General features: G+C 36.1%; 1 protein-coding gene across 1 annotated transcript in view; it reads right to left on the minus strand.

Moving 5' to 3' along the window:
* CCDC73 (coiled-coil domain containing 73) overlaps positions 1-12,863 on the minus strand; it is a 53,062-nt gene that overhangs the window by 30,425 nt on the left and 9,774 nt on the right. Inside the window, exons 4-9 of the mRNA XM_042882638.1 lie at positions 6,158-6,240; positions 5,827-5,920; positions 2,915-2,986; positions 2,265-2,300; positions 1,775-1,849; positions 630-668 (exon numbers count right to left, since the gene is read on the minus strand). Of these exons, the coding sequence (XP_042738572.1) occupies positions 630-668; positions 1,775-1,849; positions 2,265-2,300; positions 2,915-2,986; positions 5,827-5,920; positions 6,158-6,240 (399 nt within the window). The remainder of the gene's footprint in view (positions 1-629; positions 669-1,774; positions 1,850-2,264; positions 2,301-2,914; positions 2,987-5,826; positions 5,921-6,157; positions 6,241-12,863) is intronic.

A 12,863-nucleotide genomic window follows, 5' to 3' on the forward strand; every position in this document is an offset into this window, starting at 1 on the left:
AATTTTCACAGCATTTACTCAATCAAGCTTAGCAACGTTTCTGCAGCTCATTCTTTCACTTCCTAAAACAGACAACGGGTTCAGAGTAACTAAGCTGTCACTCTGTATAAATTTATTCTCTGTGTCAAAGGGAGTAAACTGGATCGGATGAAATCTAAACCGTTCAGGGGAACTGATGTTAAGAAGTAATGCTGAACGGAGGAATGAAAAAGAGAAAAAAAACAGGACGACTTTTTCTTAAAGAAAAATCAAAAGCAAAAAAATCGCCTTAATTCTCTACTGCTACTTTGGGATGAATACTAGGTGCTACAAGTACAAGGATAAGAAGATTAGGCCATTCAAATTACATTTTTCGCCCATGAGAAAAGGATCCCCTGCTCATCTATAAAAGAACTAACACTCTAATTATACTTCAATGCACCAAGGAGTTTCGCATGATAAACTGCAGCTATCACAACACAAGAAACTAAGAATACTGTATTTGAAAGCTGCTTAGATTCAAAGGAAATACTGCCACTTTTGACTATTTGTATTGTCATCATCATCAAAGCAGGCGGGACTGTATTTGCGTTACACTATAAACTGACATTCTTTTCTCATAACAACTGTTACTTTTATTACTGTCTTACCATTTCATTCACTTTCTTTTGTAACGTGTATTTGGAAATCTGTAAAACAAAAGAGCTATTAATTGAATTGCAGTAACAATTTTTTTTCTGAAGACAAACTGCAGATTTCTAAAAAAATTCTCAAACCTAAGATTTAATTGCCGATCCGATACAGTAACGTGGTTTTCAAATTAAGAGTTTAACTATTTCTGTTATTGTAGATTCACTTTATAAAACCTCTTAAAGATTTAAACTGCACACTTAACTTCCATTTAAAAAATTACATTGATTTGTATCTACAGTGATCTTGAAAAATGCCTAACACCTATGTTGTCTGACATGTATCACAAAATAAAGTGTACTGGGACTACAGCAATAAATTCAATCCCTGTACTAAACAGAGAAGAAAACAGAGATAAGAATGAAAGTATTTTCTTAAATCCTAGAAGAATAAAGCGGGTTTTCCACCGGGGAGAAAGCAATCTTTCAGATAGAGGTTCCAAAGAGTGTGATATAAAGACACCTGCATGTTTTAAAAACATAGGGCTGACATTGGAAGTCATTAACATTATTTTTCATACACCACTGGCATCACAGAATTTTGGTTTTTATAATATTTACATCTCCATGTCCTTTGTCCTAAGTGTTTTTTGAACACCCTAACATGTACTGACAACGCCTAAAATAAAAATACAGAGAGAAGTAGCAGTGAATTAAGTGGAAAATACAGAAAGCTCCTGATGAAACTAACTATGGAAATCAATACAAAAGGTGGGAACTTTGTGAGTTGGATGTCCAGTGTTAATGTTTTTGTTCTTGCTGCTTAGAAATTTCTGAAACCACAGTTTCCAGACAGGGATAAGAAGAAACATAAAGGAAGATTGTGGAAAACAGGAAGAACAATAAGTCACATTTCACATGACATTTGGGTTTTGGAATCTGTGCATTCTTCTGGGATAAAAGAACTTCAGCTCACAGCATGCTTAAAGCTAAAGGTTAGAACAGAAACTCAATGCTAGAAAGTAAGTTATGAGCATATCATGTAGATTAAAAGGGATGGTCTTAAAGACCCTCTGAAAAATAACTATTTTCTCTGGGGTAGGAGGGAGGCATGTGGAAACTATTTGAATATCAACAATGTTTATTTAATGAAAATAATAATTTACCTGTAATTCTTTTAATGTTTCTTTCAATCCATTGATTTCTTTTTCTTTTATTTCCACAGCAAGTTGATATTTTCCCTTTCAAAACATAATCTGTACTTTAGGATTTGGGCAGAATACATATTTTTAATGATAAAAGCTTAACAACAAGAGTGTTACGAAGGTAACAAATAACTCTGCTAAATATTTTGGAATATACATCTATATTGCCCTGAAGAGAAAAATGAATACATGATGGCATATTCTCCATCACTTACAACAAGCCTGCCAAGGGCAGAACTAAAATATTAACATCTAATAAAGAAAATCTTACAAATTATTAAGAAAGCATAACAGTAGTTCTCAAGAAGCTACAGTTTGTAACTTTAGTAAAGGCCTCAGTAAGAAAAATACTTTGTTATAATATACTTAGCACATGCTCCATAAGTTACGTCACATTATAACTTGCCTATGCGTGTCACTAGTTGGTAAACAGCGAATTATAATGAAGTACCTTTTCTTCTTCCATGGCAAACATCCTTGCCTGTAACTTGATTCAGTGGCACAAAAAGAAAAAAAAGGAAACAAATCAATGCTGCACTTAGAACTACTCTTATTCACACAAATTTACAAGACAGTATATAACTTTGTATAGCCCACTTCCCTTATATAGGTGTATCTTATATATGTACACAATACACCATTCTACAGCAGCAGCAAGCTGGTGAATCACATTTTTTTTTAAGGAAAGAACTGCTTGTTTTTTGTGATATGATTGAAATTTGTAGCATTAGTGATAAAATTACTCATCCCCATGTGTAACAGTTTTCATTCCTATCATTGCTCAATATCAATGGATAAAAACACAAATCTGACTGGAAAGCCTGAGACACTCTTTCAGATATTGAACTGAATAAGTTACATTGCAGATTTTTCCTCAATTGTTATGATAAAATTTCTGGAAGACATGCCATTTTAGAAAGAGGTTGGGAAGAGGGAGTGTGAGGGGACACAACTAACATACAACAGGTTTTAAGTAAGTTTCTGCAGGAATTTTTGGGAAAGAGAATCTCAGAGAGAGTGGCTTATTACTATGAAGAACTGTCATTTGCAGCATGTCTGGATTGAACTCTTAGTGTCTCAGCTGGAAGGATTTATTGCTACCTGCTTTTTAAAAGCTGCCATAGCTTCTTTGTGTTGTTGCTGTAACGTGTCTGTCTGACGCTGCAGAGTTTCCTGCTCATGGGAAATAACAACAATCCTTTAAACATAATCTTACAGCAAAATGTATACATGGTCTTTTAAGAAAAACAGTAGTTCTCTTACATAACTTTAGGAAGACATCACTGACTGAAAGCAAACCCTGAGGATGAGACAAGATATTTGTTAACCAGTAACCATCTTTTCAGCAGTGGCCTCTCTTCTAGTTGGCAGCAGTTATCACCTCTAAAAGGTACGTCCTGCTGGAACTTCTAAGTGCAATTCTTACCAATCCCACCAAGATACAGAAGCAATCCAATGTCCATTGCCACCTTATGACAGTACCTTCATGCAGCTCAAAAAGCCATAACAGGATATTAATTTTCATCTCCATTTTAAAAAATATACTCTGTTTTCCAGAGAAATTTTAGTAGTTTAACAAGCCACATAAAAGAGCTGAAGGACGACAGAACAAACTAAGCATAAGGTCATAAGGTAAGATTTCCTACTTTAATTATCCTGCTGCCTGGCTTTACTCAGACATAAAAAATATGCACACAAGAAAATGAGTTGAAGATAAACTATTATTTTTGTGTTTGCTACTGTTTTATATCAGAATCTCATACACTAATACTCCACTCTGCAAGTTGGCAGCCTTTAAGATCTTTAAATATCACACTCCTATGCTCAAGACAGGAAAAACACAACCTAGGGGAAGTAATATGAAGATATCTTTGTTAGATCTTCTTTTGAAGCTCTTGCTACTTAAAATAATAAAGGCAGCCAAGAACAACTATCACAAAATGCAGATGAGCATTTAGCTAGGAAGTCTTACTGTGAAACAATGATTATGCAATAACTGCACAGAAATAAACACAAATTCAGACTATTAAAGAGTGACAGATGAGAAACTAAACTGATAATTCATTTCACATGTGAGAAGCCCATTTTCTTCTCCCCTGATCGAGTTTTTCAGATACAAACAATGTTAGATTCTGCAGCAAACAGGCATTACTTTTGAGTTCTGCAAGTGAGGGCTCGCATTCTTTGACCTGAGTATGAAGGAAATCTGTGAAGGCAGACCATTTTATATTCACGTACACATTCATTGTGAGATATTTTCAGAAGGTTCTTATTTGCATCTATCAAACAATACACACAACATGAATTATTAACGGGTAAAGAGCATACCAACTATGCTCAAAATCCAGAAATGATCCAGGAGTACCAGCAAATCAAGTATTCTTTGAGTATTAATCCTACCCACCACAGGAATAATGAGATTTTATAACCACAGTACTGCCAAATTAAGATGATACTTCTATAGAAATTCAAGCCAGTGACAGATAATTTACTGAAATATAAATTTGCTTTAACCCAATTGCCATCTTCTATACAACTTTGTTACTGATGTAATTTATAACCTGATAAAAGTATTACTGAATTCTTCAATAGATACTGCATTTTTCCTTCTCTTGTACATTCAAGTGATGTGTTTTAACAAAAACCCCTACCTAACACTACTAAGTGGTGTGACTGTACATAGCTACCTCAAAAATTTAGTGTTTTGCACACCACATGTGTGATGCACAGGATATAAAGAAAGTGACTTTCTTAAATGTACAAGCAAAATCACCTTTGATATTGTGATTCCACAGTAAGTATGAGTATACCTACCAGAATAAAAAGATTTTGTCCACTGATTTTCCCTACTTTAGTATTTTTCCCCCCAACAGCAGCAGCAATGTTCTTAAAACTAATATTACAATTTGAAAGCAAATTTCTGTCTTAAATCAGAAAATTCTCTTACGTTCTCTCTATTTGAAATCAGTTCACTAAGTTTAAGATAAAACAGAATGCATACTGAACCACAGAAATGTTGGCAGAAAGGCATCTCTGAAGGAAAAATATAAAAGAATATTTGAAAAGTCCAGAGGAGCAGCTGTCTGCTTACTGAACTTTGACTACTGTCAATGATTCCGCATTTGGAAACAACTGGGTCACAAATTCAAGTTAAATTTCATACTTCTTAGCATTTTCATCTCACTTAAATCTCCTGAATCAGAAACACATATCAGCTTGTTCCTTTGAAGCTCCAGAGTTTTACATAAGTGCTCTCTCCAAGTCCCTAAAACCTACAAGTCATTGTTTACATCGGGTTTGCCATACGCAAATTAAAATCCAAGCATAAAAAAAAAAAAAAAAAAAAAAAAAAGCCAACACAAAATGATTTCAGCTAGCTAACTGTAAGTCCCATCTTTCTACAAATGGTAAATTGCTGTTAAGGTCTGGGAAAGAACAGAACCACCCCTTTTGAACCCTGATTATTAAGGACTGCAATGCTATGTTAAGGAAAGCAAAGAAAGGTTACAAATCGAAAGCACTGCTGCTCCTATAAATATAAAATGTTTCCTGTTTCTGTGTGCACATATATATCTTCTGGGGAAAAAAAGCACATAATTGGGATTATTAATTTAAGATGGTTAGGATGAACTCCAAGAAGAAATAGTCTTCCTTTACTACTAAGATGTTAAAGATTCCAAGATCAAGGATAGAGCTGAAGTTATTGTTTTTTCTGTGATCATAAAATATACAGAGTGAAGCCTTTTATCTTGTGACCCAGTGCCAAGGGTCATAGGTTTGACTGTATTTGAGAAAGGAACGGATTTCCTATGAAAGCATAACCTCAGGAACCCTTACCCTAAAAAGAATGTCAGGCACTGCACTGAAAACTTTGTTCTGAGTAAGGGTGACAAACTTCTGAGTATATCTACCTTGTAAGTTACTGTTAAAAAAAATAAACATGTACAAATATTAGAGAAAAAAAACATAGTCAAAATACTACAAGTTGTTTGTGCAATGACCGTGGCACTAGCCAAAGCCAGGCACAGTACAGAGCTGTTACTATGTAGCTTCCCCCATGTTACTGTGTCAAGTTCCCTTGTGTTCCATTGCTTCAATATTAACACCCTTTTGACCAAAGATTGCCAGTCGTGCCAAATATTATGATGAGATTCTTTTGTTAAGCAGATTTTTAAATTGAGCACAATTAAAATCAGTACTAAAGCTACAGCATGGCTAGACAAACTATTGTCTACCACATTTCACAATTGTAAGTGACAAAAAGACTTAAGAATTGTATTGAGCCACAATCCAAAGTAGTATTATCTTAAAACCAAATCTCAGCAGCTGAAAGACAAAAATCACATAAAAGTTACCTTCTGCCACTCGAGTTCTTGTTTCTCCACAACAATTTTACTTAATTGATCTTCATAATTGATCTCCGTTTCCTAATTAAAAATAAGACAGTTACCTACAAATCAAACACCAACATAGTTTGTCTACTCTTACTGCTCCTTCTTTACAATCCAGTACACGGAAGTTACTGTACACTGTGCTTATATACTGCACAACCAGAAGGAAACAGCAGATCTGCAAGTTTTCTGACTGAAACAGCTGAATTAATAACAGACTGATGTGAACAGCAGAACATTATGAACTAGGATCCCAGCTCTTAATTGACAGAAGCAGCCCGCTCTTCATACGTCTTCTGTTCTGCACCTTACAACAAAACCAGGCTCAAAGGCAACAAAACAGACTCAACTTTACTTCACAGCTGAAAAGCGATTGGACATCCTGATGAAGGAAGCCACTGACTAGTCAAGTAATCAATGCCAAATAATCACGGCTAAATCAGAATCTTTGGGATACCTTAATGACTGCACAATGATTTGACTCAGAGCACTAAATCTCTTCTTTTTATCCCCCCTTTTTCTTTCTTTTTGACATCTCTCAGCAATCACATCGTTATAATGGAAAGTGAAACATTCATTGCAACCTTATGTGCCAGTAAGTCTTCTGACCTACCAGACTGATACAAAAATTGAAAAGAATTCCTGGATAATCACTTGCATTTTTGATAAGGTGAGCTACCTGCAAAGAACATGACTAAAGGCCAAAGGTTCTCCACCATCCAGGAGATGGAGCAGCAGCCGTTCAGGAGGTGTGCAACATCACCTGTTCTTAGAGAACTGCCTTGTCAAGAATCTAATTATTACTGTGATAACAAGATATACCTGCTGTAATCACAACTGTGAACAATTTACTGTTCTCCTGAAACATTCTGGCACTAAAACGAGATTTTCCTAAGAGGAATCAGTTTCCCCTGTGTGTTATTTTTATTTTCTCTCACAAGCGCTGTCCTCCTTTTACAAACACAGTGCTGAAAGGAAGAACAAGTCTCCTCCCAAAAACAATGACAACAGCATCTACACCTTAGATGCAGATGATTATAAGCAACACACTGCTCTCCTATTCCATACGGCCAAATAATGAATATGCTTTAAAGATCTAAGATTGTTCCTGTCCCAAAGCAGGTAATTCAAGCGTTCAGAAATACAATTCTCTCTTAAATCCTGTGCAAATGAAAGTGTTAAGCTTTTAAGAGGACACTTGCAGTGCCTCAACTCTTTGGTAATAATGGCATTTTATGGTAATAAAATGGCAAAACAGGTCCCAAGATGATTTAAACACAGGCTTTTGATCTGACATCTTTTATAATTCCCAGGATGAAAACTGATGTCCTTATTTAACATACAGTAAGCAAGCAGATGTGCGCCAAGATGTAACATACACTTTCATGCACAAGATGCTCCTCCTAAGTAAGAGTTACATGCTGGATATAAAAGCAAACCTCAAAACTCATGTGAACCTTACACAGAAAATACCAAACACGTATTTAAAGTCTGTTTCACAGAGAACTAGCTACATTTTTTAGCTTTTATTTCCCTACTATGTACCAAGAGGGTATAGATAGAGAAGAAACCTAAAGATTTTCAGGACTTAGCGTAAGAAATACATTTAAAATTTGGAAAAAGTAACAGTGCCTCAGTTCTGTCTTCACAAATGATACTTCAGTTATAATGATTGTTTTCCCTTACTCATTTATAAACAATAAATAGTAAGATATTCTCCTAAAAACAGAGTAGGCTGACTTATAGCTTCTTACAGAAGTGCAATCTTAAGCAGTTTAAGCTCCTAGGCAAGAAATGCTATTAAAACAATGCATCATTAGCAGAAGTTTTGTACATTGTAAGTCTGTTAAAAAAAATGATCCTTCCCCTCCACCCATGCGCAGACACCTGCACATGCAGTGCGCAATTAAGCTGGGAGAAGGAGGTGGCAAAAATATCACTGATTTCAATGGTTGTTGGAGAGCAACCAGTATCTATCCACATTAAATTTACCATGAAATAAAGGGAAAAGAGTGGAATATTTTAAAGGGCAGCAGCAGAACATACATCAGTGTTACTAATTCCTGACAAAGCAAACTTACATTCAAATCAACTGGGATGGCTTATATCAATAAGTTACCAAGCCTTTAGTAAAGATAAAAACAGAAGTTGGTTTATTACAAACTAACAAAAAGGCTTCATGTAAAAAAAACAGGATTTACAAATTATTTGTAATCAAGTACACGCATACACCATTTCTGTTCTAAAATGTCTAAATATTTTAAAATTTAACGAGGACACTAAAATTTAACATTTTACAATTGATCTAGGAAACAGCATGTCACATTTTAAAGCCCACTGATAAATAGTCACCACTGCATCTATACTGAGCCCTTTACATTTAACTAAATAAAGTCTGAAAACTGCATTAAATTCCATTTCAATTCAGCCCTTTGCTTTGAATACTAGAGAGGACAAGAACTGAAGTTCTCTATGTGAACAACACTCCTCCAACTTACTCCCAGATTATAATGGAAAACCTGCAAGCTCTCAAAAATGTGTACATATACGTAACTACTGTTGAAAAAAAAACAATAAACATCGTAAATACTCAAAGTGAGAATGACAATTATATGCTGAAAGTGTTCTCATGTGAAATCGCTAACAATTATAAGCCTTATCCATCATTTTTACTTCTTTCTAAGGACATTTATAGTTTCCCCATTTTGAAGTGAAAGCTTTTAAAACTTGTGAAGTGCTTTTTTTTTTTTCCCCTTAAGAAGTTCCAACAGCTGTTTAATAGGAGAAAAACATTTTGTTATACTTGGGAGCATAATGCCGTATATAACTTTGATGAGGTATCAAAAAGCCACAAAACCTTAAAAGTGCTCATTTTTTATTAGCTGCCTTAGGACTACATGGATTTAAGGGTTTTTATAAAAAGACTACCATAACAATAAAAGAGGAGTCATTTGATGGTTTATTTACTCGTTATAACCTTTGGAAAGTGTCAAGCGTTGGTTAAAGTGTTTGCTTCAGGCTGCAGTTTTACAAGACGGGCTGTGGATTGGTCAAGCCCCCTTGATTCCTGACCCTGAACAGATTTAGGAACAGAGTACAGCTGGCTCATGTCCAAGCAGCCAAAACTGCTCCTAGGTACTTTTATTATCTTTTTCAAACTCATAACCTACCTCCTACGAAATTGCACAGCCAATTTCTCATGCAGCTCAATCAAATAGTACTCATAGGAACTACAGTTTATGATTGTTTCATGCTATAATTAGAATATCCTCCATGAACTAAACAGTCAAACTTTTAAAAGACTGCAAAGAAACGCGTCAAGTTTTGATCCCAAGACAAATGTTGAAGGCAGAGAAAAATATCACAGCTTGATTCCAGTTTTCATTTGTGACATTACATTTTTGGCTCTTCATAGCTATGACACTTAGTAAAAACCTTCAGTAGCCATACACATGCAGTTTAGTCACAGATATTGTCCTTCTTCAGAAGCACACTATCAACTATTTCTTCACGCGAGCAAAGAAACGGGGATGTATCCCAGTCATGTTTTCCTTTGAAAACTTTAAACTGCCACATGATGGGCAGAGCAGTGAATCTGTAGTTAGATCTTTAAATTCTTAACTGGCACTCAGCGTCTTATCTCCAACTTCAAATAATAAATTCCTAATCAAAAGACATTTGCTAACAGGAGTTATAAGCTAACAGTGCTTATTGACTTGAACACCTCCTTCCCACACACCACCAGGGCACAAAACAAAACAGACACATTTATTTCTGCAACAGTTTCACTCAATCTCACAGTTTTGGCCACTAAACTATCGTTTAACTTGAACAGTCCACATAGCTACCACAGGTGCCTCTGGTGCCCTTTTTAACTTCACACCATCCTCCACATTCGAAGGCTGTACTCTCACAGACCACTCCTCAAAGTAGGTGTAGCATGGGATTAGTTGCTGCCATTTTAGGTCCAGATACAGTATAACCAATGTGATCATAGCTGGCAAGCCCAAGAATGTTTTAATATCTCCACTAACTCAAGCTTAGACTTCATGGTTTGCTCTTGCTGATAAGTAAGCTTATGGTTTCATCAACTTCCTTAATAATGGCAAACACCAGTTTATCTTCTGAGTATAAATGGCATTTTTAAGTACTAACCTCCAGGTTTCAATTTGCATCTCAATACCGAACCCCACTTGCCCATATTACCTGCAAAGCAGTGCTAAATCCATCAGTTGGCTGTGCTAGCACATGCAAATACACCTCTGTTCTAGAGTGGGCTAGCTCAGGTACCCTTGAACATGATGGCATTAAAGCATCAGGCCTTACGGAGCCAAGAAACAAGTTACAGGATCAACAGTACTAATGCTGTGATGTTTCAGTCAACGTCAGGAAAGGCCACCGCAGGTTCTCAGGCATGGAACCGGGTCACTGCAGCTTGCCTTTTGCATCCAAGAAAAGCTTTAGTACATTTTTTTAAATCAGCACTAAGATTTCATCTTCTATACGTTCAACTGATCACCAACATTGCTTCAGCTGTTACCAAAGGTGCCCATATTGCATGCTACGAAAACATTTCTGTGCAAATAAATCCTTGATTTATGTTCACATGCTTCTTACTCCATCTGGAGAAAGAAACCTATTCAATACACAGCATCTAAGCTTCCTTGTAACTCATAACCTTTGCCTTCAAATGCACAGTCAGCTTCCTATCTGTACTTCAGGAAACACAAGAGCCTTCCAGTTTCACTTACTGCACAGAGACTTTATACTGTTAAATAAATGACATTTATCTATTAAGAAAAGAGTTGCCTCATATTACTCAACAGAATGAAACCAGCTGATTGCAGAGCAACACTGAGAAACTCTGGAACAAAGAGAAAGAGCTCCACCACAAAAGAATCACTGGGTTGACCGGTGCTGGTTGAGTGGGACAGCTAGAGTAGCAAATAGAGAAAAGGACATTCAAACTACTCCTGGAGGAAGCAGGAATAATTTTTTAAACAGAATTATGAAGTTAAAAGCTACAAAAAAAAAAAAAAGTCATACTAGGAACAAATACTCTATTAACAGCCTTAACAGCCTAAGGAATAAAGTGAAGCTGTACTGAGTACAGTATTTTAAGTCACAGTGCCTAGAATAAACACAGCTACCACTGACAATAAATGGGATTTCATATCTAAGATGGCAAAGCAGTCATTACTCAGAGAATTTAGAATTATGAGTAAAATCTCTAAATTACTTTGGAGACTTTAATTACAGTGATATGTTTAGCAAAGAAAAGTGAGAAACAAAGGAAGTAACTCAACATGTCTATTTAAATAAGCACATCTGAAAAAGTCTTGACTTAATCCTATGGTATCAAGTTTGGATCACAACAAGTCCCTCAAAATATTTTAGTACTTAATGGTTGTTTTTTTTTTTATGTCAAGCTTTGCACTGACTGTTTTCATCTGCAAATTTATTTTTATAAATTTGAGGTTATACTGCAGTATAACCAACAATGCAAGGCACCTTATTAAACACAAATACACGTTAGTTCCCCTTGTGAAGAGAATCCTGCCTAAGTGACAAGGCCAACAACAGGAAGAGAAACAGAAGCAAACAGATGTAAGATTACTCCTCTAAGGTCAGGCCACAGGTCATAGACTCAACTGAGAGAAAACCCCACAGCACCTGGCTGTGCTGCCTCCACTGGACAGCATTTAATGAAGATTTTAATTTACTGAATTTAATGAAGATCCACACAAGCAACTTCAGGGGAACAAAAAAAAAAAAAAAAAAAAGCCAAGAGAAGCAAGAAACAGCAGAGCTTTAACTCCATTTGCCTGTTTAGCAGGTGACAATGTTTTAATTAAGGTGTTTGTTCTTGTCTGTAGGAAAACCAGCACAGTGCAAAACAAGAACTATAACTGAGTAAGCACTACCTTTTGGAGTATGTACTGGCTTTTTCTCAGTGCTGATCATAAATTCATAAAACCCTTGGATTTGTACCAGATTTATAGCTAAATTCAGGAAAGGATCTTGTGGAATCATTTGAAAGCAAGAACATCCATAAAATTTCTACTTAAAAAAAAAAAAAAAGAGGTACTATGCTTGGCCATATCATTTCACAACCCTTAGTTGTTCATAATGTCGAAGTTCTTTATTCCAATTTTCAATGATACTAAGCAAGCAGCCCTAAATTCATCATTAAAACCAATAAAATGCATGCAGAGACACTTCTAAGTTTTCAGGCTGAGTAGGTGTCAAATGATCAGCTTTTTTTGACATAATTCTAATTAAAAGCAGGTAAAATAATTTTAAGGATGAAGGAAGGTACAGGCATTTTAGAAACTGAGTGACATCTTATCTATGAAATTGGCTCTCGGCATTTGTAACACAATAGAAGTGCACCAGTGACAGCAGAGCAAGGACCCAGGCTGCAGCAAGTGAGGATTTGCTCAAATGCAACAGCCGTGGGCACAGAAACAAAGGAAAGACACTGTTTACCTTCAGAAGGCTGCAGGTGGGCAGGGATCTCCAGCAAGACACCCTTGCCTCCACTGCCAACCCTTAAATGAGGTCTGGGAAGGGGTGGATCCTGGCTGCATGCCTTTCAATCACTCAGTGCATTGCACACACCTGAGCTCCCCTGGTTGGCCCTGCCTTCCCACCAGGTG

This window comes from Lagopus leucura, unplaced genomic scaffold (assembly GCF_019238085.1).
Source record: "Lagopus leucura isolate 7727_CA_CO unplaced genomic scaffold, USGS_WTPT01 Super-Scaffold_100035, whole genome shotgun sequence".
In the NCBI taxonomy this organism is placed as follows: domain Eukaryota; kingdom Metazoa; phylum Chordata; class Aves; order Galliformes; family Phasianidae; genus Lagopus; species Lagopus leucura.